Here is a 25,918-nt window from a genome sequence, read left to right as displayed (position 1 = left end):
TTGCACCATGTTTTGAAATACTATCAGCAGTAAAATAAGTTAACTTCCTCTCATCTGACATACTTCTAACCTTTGACTTCAGATTGCCCAGCTAGGTTAGCAAATATTTGCAGGATTCAGAAGCCCACATCCCATTGCAAATTCTTACAAGATGAGGCCTAAATCACTTGAAAAGTTGAACTTCATTGATTTGGAAACAATTTCCATCTTTTCTTACATGCTTGAATTTCATACTCTAGTGAAGCACTTGTCAATGCTTCAAATTAAGCGGAGGAGAATTTGTCTCATATATTTTACAAGAAAGTGAAAAAATGCCTCCAAAATTGCTTGTAAAGAACATTATAGTGATATGACCCTTAACCTTCTGTCTGTGCAGTTGTTTCTTGTGTGTGTATGTATTTCAAAGAGCTTTTACATTATTCTGATTATTCAAGTACAACAGGCACAGAAGGGATTAGTGGTTAGTTAAAAGATGTTCTGTGTTGCTGAGCCTGCTGAAATAGTCTTAGATGACTGATTGTATTGCAAACCTTTCTGCAGTAATTCATAGATGAAATGACTTCAGAAAGAAAAGTAAGGGAAGCCCTAAGGACCAGATTTAAAAGCAGGTTTTACTGGGAAATTTTATAGATGATTTTCCATATAGCTATATCACTTTGTGTAGTAATTTCTTGAAAACTTAGGAGACCACAGGAGTTAACAATAATCAACACAGAATAAATTACTTCTATAAAATCAAAACTGCTGGAATTACAGTTGATAAGAACAAGAAAATCGTAGTTTAGTGCACTTAGCACCACCAAACAAGCATGGCAAAGGGATTGAGTTGCTCCTTTTCCAAAATGCAGTACACTTTACTTTTGATGATCTGGAAGTTGGGTATTTAATTTTTTCTCTTTCAAATAACTCTTCAGGTTGATATGTTTTTCACACTTGCTTTTAGAAATGTTCAGATTTGTCCAAACGCAAATGTTTAATTCCTGTCTTTACAGTATGCACTGTAAGTCAGTTCTGAACACTCCATCCTAAACTCTCAGCACCCTGAAAAATCCATTAATTTTTTGGTTCCACACCTGAATTTTTTAGTTGATCAGTAGTAATACCTTCCATTCTTTAGAAACAAACTGGTTTTCTAAAACAGAAAAAAGTAGTTTTACCTTCCTGCTCATCTTAGAAACCTGACATTTCAGAAAAAGATGCCAAAAGGATATTTAGACATACTTGTGAGTTAATATAAGCTGAGAGGTACATCTTATCTTTTAAAATGTCAGAATGAAGGTTGGAGGAAAATGATTGCCATTTATCTTTAAATAGCATGAAACCTTCTGAAGCAAGAGCACTGTATGCATTCCTCTTGTTATTCGTTTATGGAAACTTGGCTCTACACATCCCTGAAAACTTCTGAGGGGATTAGAGAAAAACACTGACCTTTTTTTCAAAAAAAAAAAAAAAAAATCAGTTTCTATCTGCAAAATAATGATAGTCATAACAGATACTAAAAGTCACCAGGACAAATAGTAGGTTACAAATGCCTCTAGACAAGTGTGCCAGTATAAAGAAACTCTGTAAAGACAATTCCAGATCTGTGTTTTCTCTGATGGAACTACCATTTTCTTACAAATAAGTGCATCTGGGAATGATTAATAAGATCATTTGCTTGATTTCATTTATGTTAATCTAACCTGACAGTAGAGGAAGGATCTACTTTATATGTCTTAATGGACTGATATCTACAGACTCTGAAAATGAAAGTACTTCTAGAAATAATTCAATATACTCTCCACAATACAGTGCAAGCATTATCTCACATCACAAGTCTACCAAGTCCTCCATATGGAGCTATTCAGTCATTACAGGACTCAAATATGGAAATCACCACATGCGTAGTTTGAATGCATGTATGCATAAGTCATATTGAAGAAACTTGATCCAGGCTGTCTTACCAGAGACAGAAGGAAAAAGCATTTTTAGTCAATAAGAATAAGGAAATCGTTATACTAAAAGCTATGCAGTAATATATAAATATATATGAAGGGGAAAACTAAAATAAGGGCTCATGGCAAGTCAGTCATCTATGTCACTGATATATTTCATCTGTAAATAGCAGTTTACTATGAAACAGGTCATGCTGTCTGGGAGAAAGAAAACTGAAAGACGGTATGTGGCTTGCAAAATAGTGTAATCAACTTCATGAGAAACAGTAGTTAGCTGTAATAAACCAGGACTTCTAAACCAAGGTTGATCAGGAAGTTATTTTCTAATAAATATGAGAGTGCTTCACCTGCAAACTTAGACAATAGCTAAAGGCAAGTCCACTTACGTAGGCACCTAAAATACCAGGGAAAAAATGTTTTCTGAAACTTGCTTTGAAATTTACGGAGCTATCAAAATATACCACCCAAAATGCTTTCTGATATGCTGTAAGTATTCAGTTTGTGTTCCTATAAAAAAAGGATTCTAGGAAGCAGTGGCAGCCATGATAGTAATGCTTCCTCTGAAGGTTTTGGTTTGTTTTTTCTTTTCTTCTTTTTTTGTCTGAAAGAATCCTTTGGAAAATATCCCTTCAGTTTTAGGGGATGAGAGGGCTTTTGAACTGACACCAAGGAATAGAACTCAGTGTTTAGGTAAAAGTTAACGTGGGAGTTTTTTGGTTTTTTTTTGTTTTCTTTTTTTTTTGCAATAATGTTTTAAAAAATGGTAATCTGATGTTGAAGTTTAACCTTGATAAGCTAAATTAATATTATCATTCATGTTTGATCTTTATTTGGAAAGAGGTGTGATCTATATGGGCAGCTGAGAGACATAGGATACAATGTCACAGTGAGAACAGTTGATCTTTGTTGAGAGTACATATTCACAACTCCTCTGTCACCTAAAATGTGTTCTAAAAGTCTCAGGAGCTGGGAAATCTTTACACTATCTAACAAAGATTTATTTAATAGAAACTTACACCAGATACTCAGATCTTAGAAGAAAAACTTATTTCAAATGAGTATTAAGTAATCTGGAGAAAATGGAATGTTTTTGAGACTACTGAAATCCATTCTAACTAGCAAAGTCTTTGACCAAGTAGAAAAAAGTCACTGTGTCCTCACTTACTCACTCATTCCTGAACAAGATACCATCACTTAGCCATGTCTTAATCCATTTTATTCAGGATTATAACCTGGCCAAATTTTGGAATGTGTGAAAAACTTGTCAATTCAGCTTTGATGAGAAAATCACTACATAATATTCATGTACAGGTACAGTCTTGGGTATTTTCTTTTCTTTTCTCTTTTTCTCCCTATGCCAATATTTTTGTAGTGCCTTATCTACATGCTGAAAAGAAGAAAAAAACCAAGAAGATTCACGATTCCTTAAAGGTTACCCAAGTAAAAAATAAAATCGCTTCAGGCATCACATCCATTCTTTGTATCCTTCCTCCTGCCAGTCCAAATCAGTTGACACGTGTCAGGACAACAAGGTTGTCACCAGGGGTTAGAAATCATTAGCGATACCTGACTTTTACCTACACATAAATTAACAGCAAACGAGACTGTTAGTGAGTCTGTCTTGTACCCATACCTAAGTCTGGAGGAGTTCTAATATATCTAATTTTCACACTACCACATTCTGAACAAACAAACCCAGTAGAGTTGCTAAACAGCACAATGAAGAGCATACAGATTGTCTTAGGGACTCTTGCTTCTGTGACCTGGAAACCAGGCCCTAAACCCTCCTCTGTTATTGTGAGGCACTGGAGACGGACCTACAATTTAAATCTTTCTACCACACCTCTTCAGATCTCTGAATAGGTGAAATAAAAAAATAAAGACTTCAACTGACCACACAGAAATGAAATTCAAGCTGGCATCTATTTATCCTGGTTATAAATGCCAAAATTTCTACTAATTAAAAACAAAACAAAAAATACCACAGACTTTTGTTACTATCTCTGACAGTGATACATTGAGCGATCCTAACCAATCAGTTCAAAAAACATTCATAGTGTTAAAGTCTTGCCTGAATATAGTGTAAAAGATATTATTCTGGGTTAAAAAACCCCTCCATCTAGTGGTGGCGCCTCCATGTTGTTATTGCTAACTAGAAGGGAGAGTGAGCTACACCAGGGAAAAATTTTGTCATGGTTGGAATGATAGTTTCCTCATTTCTTTCCGTGGATTCTAAATCAAATAATCTTTGGCATATGTTGGAAGCACGCACAAAGTAATCACAAAACCATTCAGCTCTCATTCACAAGTTCTAACAACTCCCCACATTCTCTGTAATATCAGATCCATATAGTAGGAGTTCCAGTATTCCTAGTACTGCCCACAAGTAACAGCAGGTGCTGAAAAGTTTCCACTCAGCTTGAGTGCCTTGTGTGCACATCAGACGCTTGCAGGACCTCTATAATGCTCCTGGAATCTCAGACCAACCTTTGTTTTGTGCTTCGCTCACTGACTGTCATGATGATAGGGAAACAGAAGAACAAAGTTGCATAACCCTAACCCTAGGGTTAGGGTGCCTGAAAAGTATATCTATGTACATTTGTTCCAATTCCACAGAATCATTAGGGTTGGAAGGGACCTTTGGAGATCATCTAGTCCAGGCCCCTCTCAAAGCAGGGCCACCAAGAGAAGAGTATGCAGAAACGTGTCCTGTGTATACAACCTCCCTGGGCAGCCTGTTTCAGGGCTCTGCCACCCTCAGCATAAGGAAGTTCTGTCCATGTTTCCCATCCAACTGAAAAATCATTTTCTTTCATGTCAATGAAATAGAGACAACAGCTGAAAGGACATTTTTCAGCCTGGTATTATTTTCCAAACTGCCTGTGTATTCACAAACATTCTATTGATGCTCAAACATATATACACATAAACGTACATCCATATAAACACAATTTTTCCTATTTATTAAACATTTACATTGTCTCAGGTTATGTTCAAAATTCTGTTCTGGGTATTTTTATAGATCTTCAAATCTGTTTGGTTTTTTTTTTTGCCCCTGGTCTTCTAACATTTATCTTCCCTCCAAATCACACTGATGTAAGGCCATACTATTTTCATACAGAAGAAAGAGATTATGTGAAGAGCAAAGACCATACTGGAAGTCTGGCAGGAGACAGAACTGAAGCCAGGTCTCCTGTTCTAGCTTCTGGTTCATTGCTCCTCTACAATGTGTAATGTTTAAGCCAAATATACCAGAGCCATCTTCTGAGTGTAGCTGTTCATCATCTATGCCCATCTTCTCAAGCCATTTATACTTATTCAGCATGTGCACAAAGTTCCTTGAAATCTTTCCATCTTGGATTTTTAGAATGCTTCTGGTATTCTTAAAATGTCACTTTCTCATTTCAGGAAACTTTCAAGCAATTCTCTGAAGTTTTTTTAATATTAATACAGCAGTCTCAACTCATAGCTTTGTTGGTATAATGAAAAGAGATAGAGATGTCCTCTCTAGATGTAGAAGTTGATAGTCCCTTCTAAATTTTTAAGAAAGCTTTTGAGAGATACTTAGTTATTCTATATACATCTTTGCAAGATTTTGCTGGCTGTTATATTCTGGTCAAAGGCCTATTCATCATCTAACCTTTCATTATTAATTTCCTTTTCTATTGTATCAATAGAATGCAGCTTCAGCTGTAATTAGATAAGTGCTAATAAATAAAAAATGCATAGTTTCAGTTTTATTGAAGAGGAAGATTTACATTAGAGTTGATATTTCAGCCTTACATCTTACATTGACTATATTCTTATGGTCACGTAATTCATAATCTTTCATTCACTAACAAAATTCATCCACCAATAAGTACAGTACATAGAGAATGCTATTAGAAGTATTATGGTGGAAGACAAGAATAGACACAAAATGTATCTAAAATGATTGAATGACTAATAATGAATAACATTCATAATATGAAATAAAAGTAGGCTGTAAGACATTGTACTACACTTGTTATAAATTATTAGAAATTATAATGGCTTTTATGTAAAGTAGTGCTTTAGTTAAACCTTAGGCCAGGTGCCATGTAGAAGTCTGAAAGAAACTCTATAGGATGATTTTCTTAAGTAAGTTTATCTACATACTGCACAGCATACCATGTTCTCCCCAGGACCTGCACAGGCAGGCAATTCTTGACAGGTATGTGGGGAAAAGCTGTCCACATTGTGCCTTTAAAAAAGCTGTCCACTATGTGCCTTTACAGTTCTTCCACCTTTTGGAACTGTGAACAAAAGGTTTGCACCACCTAACCTGGCAAATAAGATTTAAATAAGACATCAGTCTTATTTACAGCTGAACCTGTTTCCAAGTGAGATCAATATCCTGCCCATAGGGGCAGGAGTGGAATGGTTAGCATTTAAAGGACATAAGGAGATATCTGTTCTGGGAGAAAGCTGAAACATTTTCCTTGTCACCAAATGGGCACATACAAGTTAGATTTTCTTCCCTCCATTTCCAGAAACACACAAACCTGGCGGACTACAACCTGAAAGAACCCCTCAGATATTAATTCCTAAGAGGGTGCTACTCTCTAGGAAACCACTACACAAATGGACTTGGAAGACCATAAAACATCAGGGGCTCGTTAAAGTCACTGTTCTGTGATCAAGTGCTGAAAATGTTGATAACAAGTCTGCAAGCATAAGAAAGTGTAAGATCTACTTGTCATAGAAAAATACTGCTAAGATTTGTATCATCACCAGTGTAGTTCTGTCCCAGCTGATATTTCAATCCACATCACCTTTAGTCAGGAGCTTATTTTCTGCAGAAAGAAGTATAGATTAAAAATAGTTAGAGTGCTGCAGCACTTGTAGATTTGCATAGTGGAAATTTGGGATGGTAATTTCTACAAAGAATAAATTCAGATGATACTTTTGGAAGCATAGAAGACATTAAAATGTTTTTTTGTATGAGACACCTGCAGAAAATTAATAGGAAGTTCACATTATTCATAACAATGTCCAAAAAAGTGCTCATGAAATGCTGGTTATAAAATCGATAAAGAATAAAATAATTTATTATTTCCTTATCTTCCCACTTCATTGCCCTAGCATCTAAGCAAGTTTGCAATAAAAAAAAGTTTCTGCAACCAAAAGTAAATCAGCAACTTGCTAACTGATAATAAAAGACTAAAGTATATGTGCTTTCACATAGAACATGTGCTTTTATTTTTCAGCTAATGAGACACTAATGCAGTTCTACTTTTATTCGAAACCATTGAAAATTATTCTTTCCAATCACTGTGAGAACAAAATGTAATATTTCTATATTTAGTGAAGGCAAAAATTCCAATTCTTCCAATTCAAAGAATGAAAGACATAAAAGAAGAGGAAAGATTGAAAGCAAACATAGATATGAAGTCCTGACTGTAGCTGAAAATAAGAGAATCTTTACCAAAATCAAATTCAGATATTTAGCAAACTTTATGTAGGTAGTTTTCACTGAATACCTAAGTAATTGTAACTGCTTTTTGAAGACTTGAAATTATTCAATTAGACATAGTGACATGATTCTTAACAAAAACTTAAGGACAACAAGGATTGTGTTAGTAGTAATAGCAACAATAGTAATTTCAAAAGTATTGACATAGTCATTGAGTCCACAAATGTAAAAGAGAGAAGGTTTACAGTAAATACAAAAAGTAGAATAAAAATAGGACTCAGAGTAAAAGGTGGAATGATATCTTCAAGCATATGATTGTAGAGAATGCATCCTGTAAAAGCATGAACACATTACTTGAGTTCTCATTCACACTAACTTGAATAAGTGAATCTGTGGGAAGGTTGTTTTCATTTGTGTATTCCTTAGGGACAGCTGACTAAAGTTGTTTTAGTGAAAAAGCTATTGAGACAACTATAATAATAATGAAACATACTTTCAAAAGCGTGTTCAAGTCTATGAAGTTTACAAGATCATTCTGCAAAATCACAGACTTTAAGACAGGGTGCAGTTCTTCATGTTTTCACTAAGCCTGAAGATTTTAACACCTCCATTTCTCTGTCTTTGGAATACATAGAATATTCTACTTTAAAGCATAATGTTGTAATTCATGTTTAGCTTATATTCACTTAAATAAAGCACATTCTAAAAGAGAATGTACATACCTCTGTTACTGCTTACATTCAAAGTGAGAACTGAGAGGAGAAAGAGGAACGCAGTGCAGAACCAGGACTTCACAGGCTTTTCTAAACACTTTTTTTTTTAGCATGCTTTACACATTTTTTTTTTGTTAATACCTATTCTTGCAGGGAAAAAAATCCTTGGTATTTTGGTTGGTTGGGGGGTTTATGATTAGAGATTGATCTCCGTATTACATAGTGAACTACAGGATTTTCATCAGTATGCGAGAAAATGAGTAGTGCAGGGTGGGAAGATCAAGGGAATTTTGTGAGAACATACCAATGCAAGTTTTATTTCACTGTTGCTTTCTAATTCTTAACACAACAACCTAATATTAATCAGAACCATTTGTTAGGTCCTGTGTGTCCACATGACCAGGAATTCAGATTTCTGCACAACTTTTAATAGACATCCTACAGGACAAGTGGAAAGGTCTTTCCTGCCTATTCACACAAACATTGAAAAATAGGGAGGTGTAATTTGCTGAAAATGAGATTGCTGGGCTAGAAAACAGACACATAATAGCACTATAAGATTTTTTGTTGCTAGTTAAATAGTGTCACCTGAAAAACAGGTACCCCTTCCAGGAGGATATGTTTGATGCTGGAATTGCTCCAATGCAACTGATGTACATCTATTATCAAGAGAAGATGCAATCCATATCTGTCTACCTGGGCATCTTCAGGGAAACAATCTGGAACTTAAAGTTGTGTTCACATTTGAGAAAAGAAAAGCAAATGTAAACAGCTTAATGAAGAAAAAAAGGGGAAAGTGGGTGAGTCTGCAGATACAGGGCATCAATGGCTGGTTACAACTTGATGTTCTTAAATAAACTTTATGTGGCATTCAACATCTCTTGGAGCAGTTCAGGATCTGGGTTTGCTGAAATTTCACATAATGTTCGCAGTATCTAACGAAAGGTCACATTAGGAAAGAAATCTTGGGTTTAGGCCTGCAAAGATACTTGTCTAGTTTTAAATTGAGCACCTATGTTTCAGGGTCTGAAGCCTTATTGTTGAAACCCATTAAAGGCAAACACTTTATTTAAAGACTCATTTTTGCTGTAGTGAAAAAGTATAGGAACCAAAAAATACTATTGCTGCCGGTTTTACTTGGAGTAGTGGTGATTTGAGAGAGCAGAACTAAGAAATCAATAGATGGGATGATTAGGGAGGGTCCAAAAGTGGAGAGAGGAATGCAGGTGTGTTGGAGAAGTGTATGCCTCCGGGGACCTCAGCCACCCTGCTCCCTGCACATGAGGATGTGGGTCTTTATAGTTCTGGTAGCCTCTGCAGATGAGGTATTATTTCTGGTTTTCTACACTTTTTTACACAGTGAAAAGTGGATAGCAACCGTGCTGTAAAACTAACTTAGTCATTTGTAACTCCTTTGACACTGCCTTTAGCACTTCACAGTGTGAAATGCATTAGCTTATACTGGGTGGCAAATGAAATGCTAGCAAATATATTCTTAAAAGAAGACTCTTGATAATTAGTTTTTAAGACAAAAACCTAGCTCGCATCATTGTTTTGTCTGTATAGTTGAAATTAACTTAATTCATTAACTTGGGCAAAATTGCACATTGCTTCCCTACCCTGATGCACTAATATCTGCATATGCACATATAAATAGCATTTAATTTTAAATGTGTGCTGAAGTCTCATCAATATTTGCAGATAATCTTGCAAAGCAAAAGGCTTCCCTGAAATTGCATTCTCACATATCTGTAGCTTCTTCATAATTTCCAAAGTTCCCTTCTTTCCAGAATATCAGCCATCTCGTAAAGCTTCCCTTGTGATCTTTCTTACCTCAGCATTGTATAGATCACCAAAAGAAAACGACTACAAATCACTGGAAACCTCTAGTTTAATAGCAACTTGCAGGCAAAATATAACACATTTGTATTAGAAAATCTATGGATTTTTCACTTGTGATAAATGAAGGAAACAGGCATGGAGGCATGTCTCTGGGCAGAGGGCCCCGTTGCACTTGTTTCTGGAAAGGGAAGGAAGAGATATAGTAGACTGGGAAAAAAAGTGTTTTGGAGGTTACTGATCTGGAAATTCATCACTTCATTTGGTTTACTAACAGCAGAATAGAGCATTACATTCTCCAGAGCATTTCAGGTGGCTTTTATGTATTCAATACAAAATTACAATGTCTAGAACAAGAGATGGATTTTAAGATAAATGTATTTCACATGGATTAATTCTGCTTGAGCATCTAATAACAAGACTACTCTTTCTGTGGAAAAAAAATACTTGTATTTAGTTTTGAATTGACATGCCTCTTACTAAAGTGACAAATCTATCAAATGTAGTTACAGTTTAAAAAAGGAACAAAATAAGCTTTTTGAGCCCTTCATTTTTGAAGCAGGAGAAAGCTTTGTATCCTCAGAATTCATACTGTACTACCAAAATAACATCTTCATCAGCTTTACAGGTTGTTGTGACACAAATTAAGAGCAGAGTATGCAGTGGCTCTGCTCCAGGTGATTGGATGTGGTCAGCCATCTAGTCATGTAGATGTCCCAGGCAGGTAAGAACATTTAACTTCTATCACAGACCTTTTGCTATAATTAACGTTATAACCATACTCCTGTTAAAATACCAAGACAAGCCAAAACAAAACAACAGTAAATATCAAAGGGATAAGCCTAACTTAGATATTTCCTTGTGAAGTTATCAGTTTTTTAATCCTATCATGAATGATGATGCAACAAAATCTCTAGAAAGAAGAGGGTTTGAGGATTTCCCTTAAAAAAGGAAAACCAATTAAAATCATACTAAATTTATGTTATGAGTACAGTTTAAATATTTGGATTATAAAACTAGGAAATGTATCAGATTGCAACTGCATCAAATACATATGATATCACCTTTTTATGTTAACTTGTATCCTTCATCATACATGCTCATGTACCCATTCAGTTGACTCCAGCAGGAGTTGCATAGATAGACCCTAAGCCAAATTAATGTCCTGCCTGTTATAAGAGGGAAAGGTCAAAGCAAAATGAGGATCTTGACATTTGAATAGAAATATTAAATTGTGTCTCTAAAAACTGTAAAACAGTTACCAGAAAACTATATTTATGGTAATTGTATCAATTGTGAATATCTTCTTAGAGAACTCTGAAACAAGATTTAGCCTCCCTGACATGCACAGAGAGCCAATCTACATAGTGGAATATAGGAAAAAATTGGGTTCATTTACATACCAAAGGAGGCTACAAAGGCTTAGATTCATTGTGTCTTTGACAATTTGACTCCAGGCAAAGGTACAGAGATACTTTTGAAGTTGTGAGAACATAAGCATATATGGGGAGTAGCAGGTCTTTACTCATTACATATTTGTAAAGGATTACTTAAAACTATCTTTGAAGATAGAAAGAGGAGTCTTCTCCAGTGAGAAAGTTTTTCTGTGCTTGGCATTTTATATTTTCTTTTCTTATGGTAAATGCCTTCATATCACATATGGCACCAAGAAGAACTTTTAGGCCAGAGACAAGTTCATGCTGTGCTGTAGGACTGATTCTAAAAAAACCAAAGAAAACCCAAATCAGCTGCAGGACTCAAGTTATGCTTATTCAGGACTTAAAGCCATGGATTTTTCATTCTGATTTCTAAGGGCAAAACCCAGCACTGACTATGATTTTGAGCAGCTGAATTGATTTAACTGAAATTGCAACATAAGTGAATTTTAGCATATGAGATAGTTTGGGATGAAAAAAAACAAAAAACAAAAAACCCAAAACCAAACATAAACAACAAAACTAGAATCTTCTTTAGCTTTTTTGTTTAGGCTTATGTACATTACATGGTCTGTTTTGTTAGCTCAGCCATTTTCCTCAAAATCTAACAACTCTGAAGAATAATATAGCAGCTTACTGTGTTTTACAATGTTCTTCTAGTTATGTTTTGCATTCAGAGAAGGGACCCATGTTACAATGCAAGTTAATACCTGCTGTATCATCTGTGAGGTCTTGGAAGAGGAAGAGGAAAACTATTACAGAGTAAAAAAAGCATCAGAAGCTAGGAAGAAAAGAACAGAATGTGGGACAGGACAAGATATGTTGGGAGTGCCATCTCACATCTCTGCCACGTATTGGTGTCACTGTCTCTACTGTTTGTCAAATATTTGCTAGCCATGTACTTGCTTTGTAATTCTTGAAATAACTTACATAATTCAACAAAAAAAGAAGCTAAATCTTTCTGATCTCTTTTGAACACATACTGCTCAAACACATTCCCATTCAGGGATCTAAAGTCTGAATGGTCATGTTCCAGTGCACCAAGGAGAGATTTATTGGAAGATTCACGGTTAAGACTAAAATACGAAACAATCATAATTTAAAGCTAACAACAGAACATGGCAGTGGGATCAAACATGGCAGTGGGATCATACGGTTAAGAAATATAACTAGTTTTCCATAGCTTTAAGTTAAGTCTTTCAGTGTAGTGAATTTACAGTTCAGATCTGCTTAGCTACTTCATGTTTCCTGTTCCCAGTTTGACCTGCCAGTATAAAGCAATAAGAATATTAAGTCTGCACATCACTGTAAGGTTCCTTTTGGCCATACTTTGAGTTGGTTTGGAAGCCCTGTATAAAAAAACAGTGCTGCTGGTTTACAGTTATCTATACATCTCCAACTATTGAAGACATTTCAATCCTATTTGTTAATAATTCTCTATAAGTCCCAAATGATGCTGCAGTGGGGAGAGGCAGGGAATATAACTGTTGGTGCTTTTTGAATCACAAAATGAAGTTATCTTTAAATGCTTTTAAAAATACGTCTTTTGAAAATTAAATTGGAAATTAAGAAAACCTGTGCTAAGTAATACACTTTTACACCTCAATACACTTTGACACTGCTGTCTATAGAAATCACTTTTCTTTAAACAAAAGGCTATTACAATTGTGAAGAAAGTTAAAGAAATCACTGAGCTACTGGAAATCACTGGTAAAGCATGCACAGTTAAATTAAGGTAGACTTTTTTTGAGAGTATAACCTGTTTGTGAATGCAAGGAATATGGTCTTAATTTAAAATTATTTTACTATTTGAACTCAATTATTATCTTATTCTATGTCAAGAAGTAATTATGATTAAAAATGTTTTAAAATGTAATTATGATTAAAAATGTTTTTCTAACATTTGAATAACTATTATATGAAAGAGAATTAGCTCTATCAGTTATATATTCTTGTGGAATGCAGACTAAATTACAAAAAAACAATCAATCAATCAATAGAATCATAGAATACAAATATTATAGAATATTATATTTGGTTAAGAAATCACTTAGCTTATCAAACCAGGTTCTATTTCAGATTTTTCATATATACACAGATAAAGAGTTTTAAAATGTTTTAATTGAATTCCAATTTCCATCCTAATGAAGCTTGACAGAAGTCACAGTAAAAAACAAAATCATTATCTAGTAAAAAAGAAATGTATCCTCTAGTATTCTTTATCATAAAAAAAAAACAACAACAAAACAAACAAAAAACATGTAAAAGCTAAGAATCTGGATAAATGGTTCCTGACCCATAGAGCTAACAGATTCTCTCTAAGGGCAAAAGGCACAAATTTAGTGAGAAAGGCTGCATTCAGACGCTGTATTAATAATCGGGGGGGGGGAATGTCCATTAATTTGGGAAAAAGAATGATAGAAGACATATGCAAGACACATTAAAATTGCTGTTTTGAAATCCAGGTTTCTTATTTGCTGGTTTAAATCCTGCTAACAATGGTGATTTAAAAGTATTTTAAAAATAATTTTTCAATCTTTTTCACTTAAAGCAATCCACTCTCTACTACTTTAAATATGGTTTAAGCTGGTAAATGAACACTGTGCACTTGATCAATCTTTCTAAACAGATCAGAAAACAGGGAACATCAGTATCTGAAAGAAAAAGAGAGCTTCTCCATTTCTGTAAACAGCTGACCTGACTCAGATGTTAGCTCTGTTTTCTCTGTCATCACTGTGTCCTGGACTTAAGCCAAACCTGTATTATGAAACATGTTTTAAACTAAGCCAGTTTCTGCTTCCCAGGGCAGAACAGTAAGAGCAGCATGAATCCATCTCTTACTCAGTGTTTACATTGTAGGCAATGGGTCAACACACTCCAAATGTTTATAGATTAGATGCTTTTCAAGTATTAGGTACCTGAACGCAACGACTGGGACTTTTGAGAATCTTAAGTAGCTGCATAGATTTAATTCCTAAATCAGTGGTTACTGATCACCCCAGTAACTTGAATATGCTACTCATTATGTAAGTAACCTTCAAATATGTTTCAGATACTTATGGGCACAAACTTCTTTTAAAAAAAGTGAATAAATAATCAAACCTATGGTCCAACTCTTTGCATACACATAAGCATGAATAACTGCACCCACATACTTTTAGCCTGTCATGGACTAGCAACACAATTTATTAGCTTAAATCTCTGATTTACAGGTTTTAAGGCTTCCTGCTGTCCATACCTAGCCAATCTTCTTAGGGACTACCTAAACTAATGATATATTAGAGTTTCTCTGCACCAACTGAACATATAGATGCCATACCAGCTGTGAGTAACATTGCCCACAAATTCCTAAACATAAAGCTTCAGCTAACAATTTTGGCCTCACACTCAATACACTATGAGAAAGCAGCCAGGCTGCAGCCAAACTAACCAACTCAGTTGTCCAGGCCCAGAGGCACAGAGGAATCCAAGTTTTAAGGAATTTCAGTGAGAATTTGGAGCATTTGTTGCCCCGAGAGACTTACTTTTTTACAGGCAGTCCTGGGTTTTCTGACATTTTGTCTCTCTAGGTAATTAGGCTGTTAACTTTACATGGGACTGACTCCTTCAAAAAGTCAGTGGCAAAATTGTCTTTTCCCTACCCCACTGCATAAGGTATTCCATCTGCTTCTTCATCAACACTGAAAGCCAGAAAAAAGACATCTTTTCATTTTGCAAATTTTCTTGTTGCAAATAAATTCTATAGAAGCCTCCTACCTCAGTGCTATGTAGCAGTCTAATGGAAGGCTAGAAACCTGCTCACATGCCTTTAGCTATCAAAATGAATCATCTAATCTAATTTATTCATCTAGGCTCCTTTTTGAGTCAGCACATGTAGCACCTTAAGCAGCAGCTCATGAATTACCATGAGAAGCAGCTATCTCCCTCCTGCCTGTAGTGTGACTTCACTAAAGTTTTTTCCAACTGGAGACTGCTGTTAGCTTCTGGCCGTTGCACTCATGAAGTCATCATGATTTTACTCTCTGGCTCTTGTGCGTTATTTCTCATACATTATCAGTTTCACATCTATTAATCTTCAAACAGAGATCTTGTCAAATCTGCCTTTTGAAATGGTTTACACCTTAAAACTTTTCATAGTTATCAAATATCCTGAAAAAAAAGCACAGAAACCTAGAAGCTAATTTTGATTTTGTCACTGACAAGCTGTGTGTGGCCTCAGGGCTACCCTGTCTCCTTGCAGTCTGCTCCAAGGCAGAGGAAACGCGTAGTTGCACAGCTCTCAGCAGCAGCAAAATAAGGACCAAATTGTGACTTGTTGTCACATTTCTGTTTGACTCCTGCTTCCCCCTTGCTCGGCTGGGGAAATAAATTGTGGCAGACAAACAGCTGGTGTAGAAACCTTGCCTTTCTCCTCTTCTCACCTCCCCAGATTAGATCAGTGCACAGTCTCCAGAGCATTGTAACAGGCAGAGCTAAGTCTCTGCTCATTCTTCCCTGCGAGGGAGCATAAAGAGTCAGGGAAGAGCCATCAACCTTGCACTGCGACCTGCAGTAGATGGGACTAGTACAGACCAACTACATGGCTGCTGCTGGAGCACATATAAATTAAGCTGTACTTTAGTAGAAGCCATTTCTCAGAGGTGTCAGGCTTTTTGCATTCATATTTCGATGGTGGCAGCTCTAACCACGTCTGCCATTGAGTCCAGTCCAGTCCCCTCATTCACAAACACAGCAGAGTAGCATAGTTACAGATGCTCACGGCTTTTAGACAAGGTCTGAAGTGTATCACAGTAAAGTCCCTGGCCATTACAGAGTACTCAGTAACAGCTGAAATGTAATAATAACAACAGCAGCAGCAACAACAACAACAACTAATAATAATAATAATGATAACAAAAGAAAAGATCCTGAGACTGTTGCAAAGACACAGTACTTTGTACTGAGACTTTTTCTGTATACAGTTTTAATGACTTTCATAGAATCACAATCATAGAATAGTTAGGGTTGGAAAGGACCTTAAGATCATCTAGTTCCAACCCCATTGCCATGGGCAGGGACACCTCCCACTAAACAATGTCACCCAAACCTTTCATTTCATTAAGTACATAAGTACATAAGTACATTTCTGTGGTTGCAATTAAATGTAATATGAAGATGCTGAAGATAATGCTTTGGAATCTTCTCCTAAATATTTGCTGGCAGGAGACCTAGGTCCTGCCAATTTTCTAAGGACATTTATAAACTGTTGTCTTCAGAGGTCTCCTTTTGTCTCTCACCAGGTACACTTCACCAGTATGTCCACAACTAAATATTGTAGCTGTGGAAATGAATAGGCAGCACATGTGGCTTGCAAAGCAAGTAGGCAGGCCAGGGTCATTGCTTGGTGGCTATATTTTCAAGCTACTTAGTCTCATTGTCATTACCAGGATGCTGACCTTTCCAGAGCACCTCGTCAGCCTTGTACATCTGTCTCTGAATAGATCATGGCATTGACATAGGCTGCTAGAAAAAGATACCTGGACCATCTCTCTACACCAGCAGCCACACTGGCAATGGCAGTGTTGAAACCTGCACCGCTGTTGTGCTGTACTCTCTGGCATGTCAGCATAGTACCTCAACAGGCAAGGAGCCAGGCAGTTTAGCTGATCTGTGGCTAAAATACAGTTAATACCTACCACAAGGAGCAGGTACTTTAATCCTAATAAAGTCATGAAGACACAACAAATCAGGGACTGGGATGTAGCATAGAAGAAAATAAAATAAAAAAGGACTTGTGTGAAGCAAGGGGTATTTTAATTGGTCCAAACTATATGTTGCTAAAGTTTAAATCTGCCTTGTCAATATCAGCAGCAGCCCCAGAGGAAAATAAACTGCAGTGAAACATTAGCCCTGGTTGAATTCACAGTGTTCTGCCAATTTAGTGTTCTGTACAATAGTGTTCTGTACAATTTCCATCTCGTGGGTCCAGATTTTAAAAATTAGACAATTAACAAAGTCCATTCCAAATGTAAGAAAAAAAAACAACTACGCCCCATCCCACAATCAAACTAATCTAAACTAATTATATGGCTTATTTACCTGTTATACTGAAGGTTAGATTACTGTGGAGCTGATGTCCCTTATCACCTGAGGTCTATTGCTTTGCACATTAAAAAAACACAGGAGAAAACCACACAATATTGAAGCTAAGGAACACCTGTAAAAACACTATAAAAGCACTATAAAAAACACTTTCAGACTCTAAATGACTGAAAATTCATTTCCAGACTGATTGAAAATTTCATTTTTGCTCTTAATTTTGGACTAAAAATCTTCCCAGTTTGGGATTGTTTTGCTTGAATAACCTTGCAAAGAGGTACTGCTGCTCTGATGCTGATAGTATTAATGCACTCATTTTGGAAGATAAATAGAAATTCACAGATTTCCCTCCTAGCAGCTACAAAATAACCAATGTTTCCATCAAGCCAGGTTAAGAATATCCAAATAATCAAGTACTAGCATTTTGGTTAGGGCTGTCAGGCTGAGCCACCTGTTCTGGTAGTAGTTGCTGCCAGAAGCAAATTATAGAACCATCCAGCTGCTGATTACAAAAATCATACTCGTATCACCTTCTTGTGGCTAATCAGACATCAGGCCAGGACTGTCATACAATTTGATATAGTCCTAATATCAGTCCTTTAGAAGACAACTGGCTCACTCTCTAATAGTACTTACTGCAGATCCTCTTACAAATAATAACAATGAAAAATGGAAGATGAAAAGTATAACTTTCCTACACTGAAACGCATTATAACGTTGACAAGCAGAAAAAAAATAACTTTCAGAAGACTGTTTAAAAGCCTTTTTTTTTTTTTGTAGTGTCATTATTAAATTTGGTAAACACTGACAAAAAAAAAGACTTGGAATAAAATTCAACTAAAATATTCAGTATTAAATTTAAAGAAGGCTGCATTTTAAATATATTCCCTGTCTGACTGTGGTTGATAAAATATTGTTATGCGTCTAAAATGTTATGTAAATATGAATGGTCAGAAAATATTAAAGTATATGAAATATTCATATTTTAGAATATGTATTTCCTGGTTAATACAATTGCTTTTCATTCTCGCAGGCCTAGCTCTGGGGTACTAATTCAGCACAACTTTCACTGACTCCTTTAGACATTTACCCGCATAAGAATTGCAGAGCTGATATCTTTTACCCTTCAGTAACATCCTGTAGAGTTCACCCTCAGGGCTCTTTATGGAAAAAACAGGGCCACCAAACTAAGCTATTTTGACTCTGGCAAATCTTCAATTATAAAGGACTACCACAGCTTTACCTGAGCAAAGGCTTGGGGGTAGTATCACCTGACGTTCAGACATTCCCCTTCTTATATCACTCTAACGGAACATTAACATTAAGCAGTGCTGTTCTGCAAATGAGACTAACACTATTTTTAGAGGTGTATGGAGATCTAGCTTCAGTAAATGGCAACAGGAATGAAAAAAGAAAAAAGAACAGAAAAGGTAAGTAGGAAGCAATCCAACAAACAAAATGAAATGATCCTGGAGTGAGTTATTTACTAAGAGCAACAAATCGTATTTGTTTGATCATCTACACTGTCAAAATATGCATAATTTTTGGTTAATTATACTTGAAAATAGTTACCGTACCTTCTGCTGTAATCTCGGCCATGATGATGATGGTAAGAGATACTCTGTTTAAAAGGTCAAGATCTACTGTGGAAGCTTATATAACTGTTGCTGACTCTTGCAGGAACTGCAGAATGAGGAGGAGGAAGGTCCACTGCTTTTTCTAATTCTGTTCCTTCTTCTTTGTGCCCCTCCAAACTTTCTGTCTCCCCTTCAGACTCTTGCCTTCTCGGAGCAAACTAAGGACTTCCAGAGGCAACACTTAAAACTTAGTTTAAAGTATCAGCTTCTAACAAAAATAGCCATGCCTTATGGTGAATCTTCAGCATGTTTTTTCTAATATCCTAAGAACCACAGACACTACAAATAAAAACGTCCCAGCTATAAACAGGACAGGAATGCACAGAAAGGCAGAAAAAAACCCAAAACAAAACAAAAAAAAAAGAACTGGCAAAGAACTGTTCAATGCTCCTGCAGCCTTGCTAGCGTAATTGCAGTTCTTTGGGGGGTATGTCAGAAAACATGAAATACAGAGTTCAAAGTAACCTTATCCATCCCAGCTCAACTTTATTCTTAGCACACTCAGTGCTTAGCACATTCTTCCTGGCCTTATTTGGTTTGGGGAGGGTCCTATGAAGCTTACTGCTGACTAAGGGGGAGGGTAAATTTAGGTGATTTTTCTCCACTTTGATACTTAGTCACAGTTCAGCGCCAAATAAGACGCTATTTGAAACCTATAAAATTGGTAACTTCTTCAGCTTGGATTTGTTTTAGTACTCTTCTGGGTTTTTTTGCAATAATCTCACATACCTGAAAAGTTCATCTAAGTATTACAGAACACTGTTAAAAATGTAAATAGTAATATTTTATATAGTCTAAATGCATGAAGGTAATATGCAAATATGTCAAGATCAGCTATTTACTAGGTCTGATTTGTGGAAACAAAAATCTGTGATTTTAAGCAAGATTTTATAAAACTGAAGACAAGTACACTTTTAAAACAATTTAGAAAAATGAAAATATTAGCAGTTTAAATAAGAATAATAATTTTAAAACCTGGCAATCTTTTTTATTGTATTGCTTGCAATTTCACTGCTGTAGAGTTATGTATGCAGGCAAGAGCTTGAAAATGAAATTAGTGAAAATGTGCCCTTGAGCCAGCATACCTCTACATAAATGTCATCATCACATGAAATCAGAAACCATCTTACGCTCTTCTTACTAGGGAACTGTTCTTCTACTAGGGGACCATGTAGTTTCTACTGCATGGGCTGGCATTTGCACTTCTCATCTTCTGGCTCAGGAGATATAAGCACCTGGCTCTGTGGCAAAGTATAAGGAGAAGAATTTATTTATCCAGTGCACAAGATGCAGAAGTGAAGGTTCATTGAACAGTTTACAGTCACCATCGGGATCCTACTCTTAATTCTATTCTAACACCTTTCAAGCCTGCCCATGTCTCAAAATGTTAACCTTTTGTAGCCAAAGCTTACAATCTGTGCTCATCCCTTTTCTTCTTCAAGTCTACTGCAAAGATTTTTTTCTTGCAAAACCAAATCTTTTCCACTGACAAGTTTTGATTACTTGATGCTCAGTAGTCAGTGCTTTTCTGATCATCCTCCTAAGACCTTTAGACTGTCTTTCAGATTATCCTCACTAAGGCTCATAAACTGATTTTAGTCAAAACTTTATTACTTTAAAAATACTCTTTCATGAATACCAAAATGTTCTTGGAATCACATTTATATGAACAAAACAGCTGCCCACAATAGCTCGGTGGCTAGTAAAGGCTGCTAGGATATGTGATACTAAGGCAAAGCCATTGTCTTTCTTAAGTACTTCTTTCTCTTCTGCTGAAGCAATTCCATTTTAAAGGAACAGTTAAATATTTTTGGTCATCTACATTTCTAATGCTACTTGTTTGTGATGTAAGAGAAAAAATCTCAGCTAAACACCTGAAGCAGAGATTTAATCAATATTGCAAAGTCAGGGTTGCTTTCACTTCTGTTACTATTCCAGCTGAAATAAAATGAAGAAGTCTCAGTTTGGGTATATAAGGAGAGAGAAATGGGGAAAACATTCACATCTGAATTTTATTCTTAGTTTATGTAGCAAAATCCTGAGACTGTGGACTATACCCAGACATCTGTTTGTATAACTGTATGTGTATGGTTGTCTGCCCTTCACTGTTTCCATTTTAGCTCCTACCACCTGCCCTCTCGCCTCCATGCCTTACTTCCTTTGCTGCTATTTATGTTCAACTTCAATTATGGACTGACATTCTGAAACCAAAATATAAGAGCAGAGGAAGTGGGAGAATTCAACTGGAAATCAATTTTCCACAACATCAGCCTAGTGGCCAGAAAGAGGACTGCTTGGCAGTCTCTGCATCCCTTGTATATGCAAAACATTCATTCTGGAAAGCAGAATAAAGTTTTCGTATGCACAAATATCTTACAACAAGTAAAGCTCTAGGGAGCTGTACTGGAAGTTATAGAGTTGCTTTCTTTAAGAGAGGCAAGGTCAAAGGAGATAGGTGTCATATTTACTGGAGATAATCAGGGCCTTTACAAAAATACACAGAATTAAGGTAAACCAAATTCTGTTACTGTGTATGTGCATGTAAATTTATTTTGAAAAATGAACATTACCATCTGAAAATTATACAGAAGATCATATTTCTCCTTTAGGAGTCTAAGAAAGAGAAATTCTAAAAATTTTGTTTAGTATCCGTTAGCAGTTTTGTTAAAAACTGAAGCTTAGATCCTGGCCCAAGTTTAGGAGTTTCTTCTACACTAATCTGTGAAATTCAAATTATTCAGAAGGCCAACACAAAATCTATACCCCTCTTCATCCAACAAAGAAACATTAGTTCCCTGATCTAGCTTATATATTGAACCTGACCAAGAATGCTTTTGATGGGAGCCCTGTCTCTTTAACCTGACTGGAAATCTTCTTTTGTAAAACGTCCTTTCTCTCTCCTTGTTCATATTTCAAGCAATAACAAAACTGAAAAATTTGAAACTACTTTGGTTCTTGCAGGAGATACCCAAATCTTGACACACACAAATTTCTCTCATTTTCTTTCCACCAGGTCTCAGGCACAAAGTGAAAATGCTCTTTGCTCAATTTAGCACTAGGTACTTTCTTCCCACTCACAGGGACTATATTGTAAATGAATTGTCTCGAGATCAGATCTCACATTCAGGAGTGATGGCAGGAGTTGTAGCATCAGGTTACGTGTCCCTCCTCACACCAGATTCCTGAGATATAGAAGTCTATGTCAAAAAAAAAAAAAATAAAAGGAAGGTTCTGTTTGATTTATAGTTTCCTGGACAGGGAAAAAGCAGCAAACTTAGGAAGAGGAGAGAAGTATTAGATGCTGCTACAGATGTCTGCATGTATCTGCCTTGATCTCAGATAATTTCAGTAAGAATCTTAACTGATGAATCAAAGAAAAGCCAATATTTGAACATTTTATTTTAGGAAAAAGTCAGAATTATACTGTTTTAGAGACCTTAATAAAAACTCCTGCTGTTAGATAAAAAGTTGTGTTGTTCATACAATCAAAGTAGAAGTACACAAATACTTTATGAGCTGATTTTTGGGCTGCCTTAATGATATCATTAAAAAGGAAAAAGGGGAAGACAATAAATCACATTGAATTACTAGATAATGAGAGAAGAGAGTTTCATAGCGATGCAAAGAAGCATATGAGAAATTAAGTAAAACCGTTGGGCAACAAGAAAATGCAGAACAATATCTGAGCTTGTCTGCTAACACATTACTGAGGAATTCTCAGAGTTCAATCCTACAAAATCAAATGAAGCAAAATAAAAAATCTCAGCCCATGCTCAGCAGCACAGCAGGGTTAAGGAAAGGAAACTGGAAAGGAAACTTGACCTTAACTCCTAGATATCTGATGGATTCTGGGAGCATGCTATTATCAGAAACAGAAGGTTATCAACTGATAAGAACTACCTATAGGATGGAAGTGTAATGGTAGAGAGAAGGTGAATGGTACTCAATCCAGTGAATAGTAAAGACACACACAGAAGCAAATACAGGATTAGAGTGAAGTCTGTCACTGAACTTTGATGTGCATATGAAGAAAAATACTAATATTTGTTTAAGACATCAGCTGGTTTCTACTGAACAGACGTTTCTACTCCTTTTTTTCTTTGATTTTTGTTTAGGAATAGTGCTACTAATAGGTAAGATTTTCATCCAGTCCCAGTGGTAAAACCCTATATTTTTCAGGATGGATAGAAGCATGCATTTCTATTCAGATGTCCTTGAAGTTCTGATTGGTCAGGGATGTAGTTGTGACCTTCTATGGACCATTACAGAACTCTAAAGTAATTGTCATACATTTCTAATTGATATTTTAAGAATAACACTTGCAATAATTTTTGAATCAATATGATCAAATTATAGGCTTACTTTGGATATCGTGAGGTACACCCAAAGTACAGAAGTCAACAAAGCCTAAGCATCACATCAGATAGAGGTTTAAGCTTGGTATGTGTTTAAACATAAATCATTCTGCATCATTTTTTTATTGGAGTTTCATACATAGTGCTTTTAAACAATTTATTCTTTAATATGTCAGACACATTTAGTTTAACTCTGCAGTAGATCTGTCCTACATTTAATTCAAAGAACTGACAAGTATTTAAGAAACCCTGTCTCTGTAGGCAGACTGGTCTGAATGTAAAGAAGCTTCTGCCTGGGGACAGCTGACAAGCTGGGGTCACATCACCTTGGCACCCTGAGCTCACTAAGGGGCTTTTGGTAAGTTAAATTTCACAAAAAGAAATTACTCCAAAGCTACATAATAGAAAGTCGGCAGATATAAAAGAAAATATTTATGATACCGACTATTCAACTTTCCATTGACAATACTCCCAATTAGACATCATACTGCAAAACTGCTGATGTCACGTCAGCCTGGGTGTGACTGAATAAAGAACCATTTCTAACATTGAAAAAGGCCCACTGATTATAAAACTGCTTCCAGGAAACAAGGATTTCACAAGATGCCCTACTTGTTCATCTGAATTTTGGCTCCTTCCTAGCTTTTCTTATAGAAGACATTCAGGATCTAGGCACCGTGAATTAAAAGCCACTTCCAAGCTAAGCCGCTTCTGCTTGGAAATGCAACAGGGGTGTGGAAATAGGCTTGGACAATAGAACGCTATACATCCTAGCCCTTTCTTGCAAGTTTAAGCGGGCTTTTTTTTCCTCAACATCCCTGTGTGTGTGATACAGTTGCATCCCTAAGAGTGGTCCTGCAGACAGCATGTGTCTCTTGTGTTTTGGTTTTTTTTTAAAGCAGGTTTTTCTCTTATTCCTGACTTCCTGTATGCCCTGGGACATTAGGACCTGCTTGAGTTATGCATTTCCACATATGAGATAAATATCAGCTCCTGGCACTGGATAAATCATTCTTTGACTCCTGAAATACAAAAGTCTACAGCTGGAATTAACCCTTTGTGTGCCACAATGTCTGTCGCCCACTCAGCAATAACACAAACCTATGATGCAAAACACTAAAGAAAAACTAGCACCTGTTATTTTTCACAGAGAGACAGATACAGAAGAAATGAGACAAAAATATAAAGCAGGCAAAATATTTCAGCAATTATGAGGTATAAGAAAGAAACTACATGAGAGAAACCAGATTTATAAAAAAGTATGTTTGTTTCAACAATAGCTATAATTTTTCCTTGTGATTACTCTTTCTTTCTTCCTCATTCTAAACACAATCTTGGATAGATCAAAGCTAGAATTGCAGATGAGGAACCCACTTTCTTATTATTATTATCTCTATTTAAATAGAAAATCTAAATGGGAAGCTTTTTCATTGGGCGATTTAGCTTCTTTACAAAGTGCAAGTGGAACATATGAATTAGTAAATTCAACCTTGTCACTGCTGAAAGCTGCAACTGCACTGAAAAAAGTATATCTAAAAAATAAAGGATCTCTTAAAATGAGACATAGGTTTGAGCATTAAGGTCTTTACCACCTATCTTTGCAGATATATACTAGTATTCTTGAATAATGCATCACCATTTGTCACATTAGATTCCTGTCCAAGCCCCAACATGTCTCCAAAGTCAACTTTCAAATGCAAACCATAATGACTATTTGTCTGCAAAGCATTTACTGGAAATAATTGCAACATCTTTCTTATTCCTCCCCCTGTCTCCCTGAAAGAGCAGAACACAGACCAAATGCAGAGGACTACAATGATCCTTAAGGAACAGTTAAACAATTACTTTTGGGTTTTTTTCAAATCCACAGTTTAAATGAAAATAAAGGTATTACCCTGGAGATACAGAGTAGAAGATCCTGAGCTGCGTCCCAGAGCTAGGAAGGCAAGGCAAGGACATTGAGGACTTTTGGAAGCTCCCAGCTGCATTCCCAGGGCCTGAGAAAACCATGCAGCTCTAGCACAACGGGCACCAACCACAGCTGCCAAGGAGCTGTTGGCAGTTGTTCCCTGTGGGGTGAAAGGGTCATGCAGCCAGATTCGGCAAGGCAGCACATCAAGCTGTTGTGCCACTGTCAAACAATCCAGACTGGGACACAACTATTTTCTGTGTCAGGGCATTTGGCCTCTAGTATAAAGGGGTTTGCTTGAGATAATTTTATGGATACTTAGAAATAACTGTAACTGTACTTGTATATTTTAAATTCACAGACACTTTTTGAAGTGGTCATTTGTCAATAATTTTTATTCCTGGTTCTTCAAAGATTTTTCTGTCTGATCACTTGTGCTTCATACCCTTTCCTGAGCTACCTGGACAGTTCAGACTTTTGCTCAAATTCATGCCTGGCAAAAAGTCTGGCAAAGCAAACATAACATACATATTAGTATTCTCCTTCATTAGCAATGGTACATTATAATGAACAAGGAAAAGCC

The 25,918-nt window shown here is 36.2% G+C and overlaps 1 protein-coding gene across 3 annotated transcripts in view; it reads right to left on the bottom strand.

Moving 5' to 3' along the window:
- Positions 1 to 25,450, bottom strand: part of TRDN (triadin) — a 102,925-nt gene extending 77,475 nt beyond the window's left edge. The window contains exons 1-2 of one of the 3 annotated variants that reach the window (XM_057409420.1): positions 25,321 to 25,360; positions 19,012 to 19,350 (exon numbers count right to left, since the gene is read on the bottom strand). In XM_057409420.1, the coding sequence (XP_057265403.1) occupies positions 19,012 to 19,033 (22 nt within the window). In that variant the 5' untranslated portion in view covers positions 19,034 to 19,350; positions 25,321 to 25,360. Of the gene's footprint in view, positions 1 to 18,677; positions 18,749 to 19,011; positions 19,351 to 25,320 lie in introns of those variants that run through there. The other 2 variants (XM_057409407.1, XM_057409412.1) reach the window with 2 other exon arrangements.
- Positions 25,451 to 25,918: the final 468 nt, after the last annotated feature.

This window comes from Pezoporus wallicus, unplaced genomic scaffold (genome assembly GCF_028554395.1).
Source record: "Pezoporus wallicus isolate ANWC-B61680 ecotype Strahan unplaced genomic scaffold, APGP_CSIRO_Pwel_v1 contig_3817, whole genome shotgun sequence".
Lineage (NCBI taxonomy): Eukaryota > Metazoa > Chordata > Aves > Psittaciformes > Psittacidae > Pezoporus > Pezoporus wallicus.
Note: the sequence above shows the minus strand (reverse complement) of the source record. Positions and strands in the feature narration are given on the sequence as shown.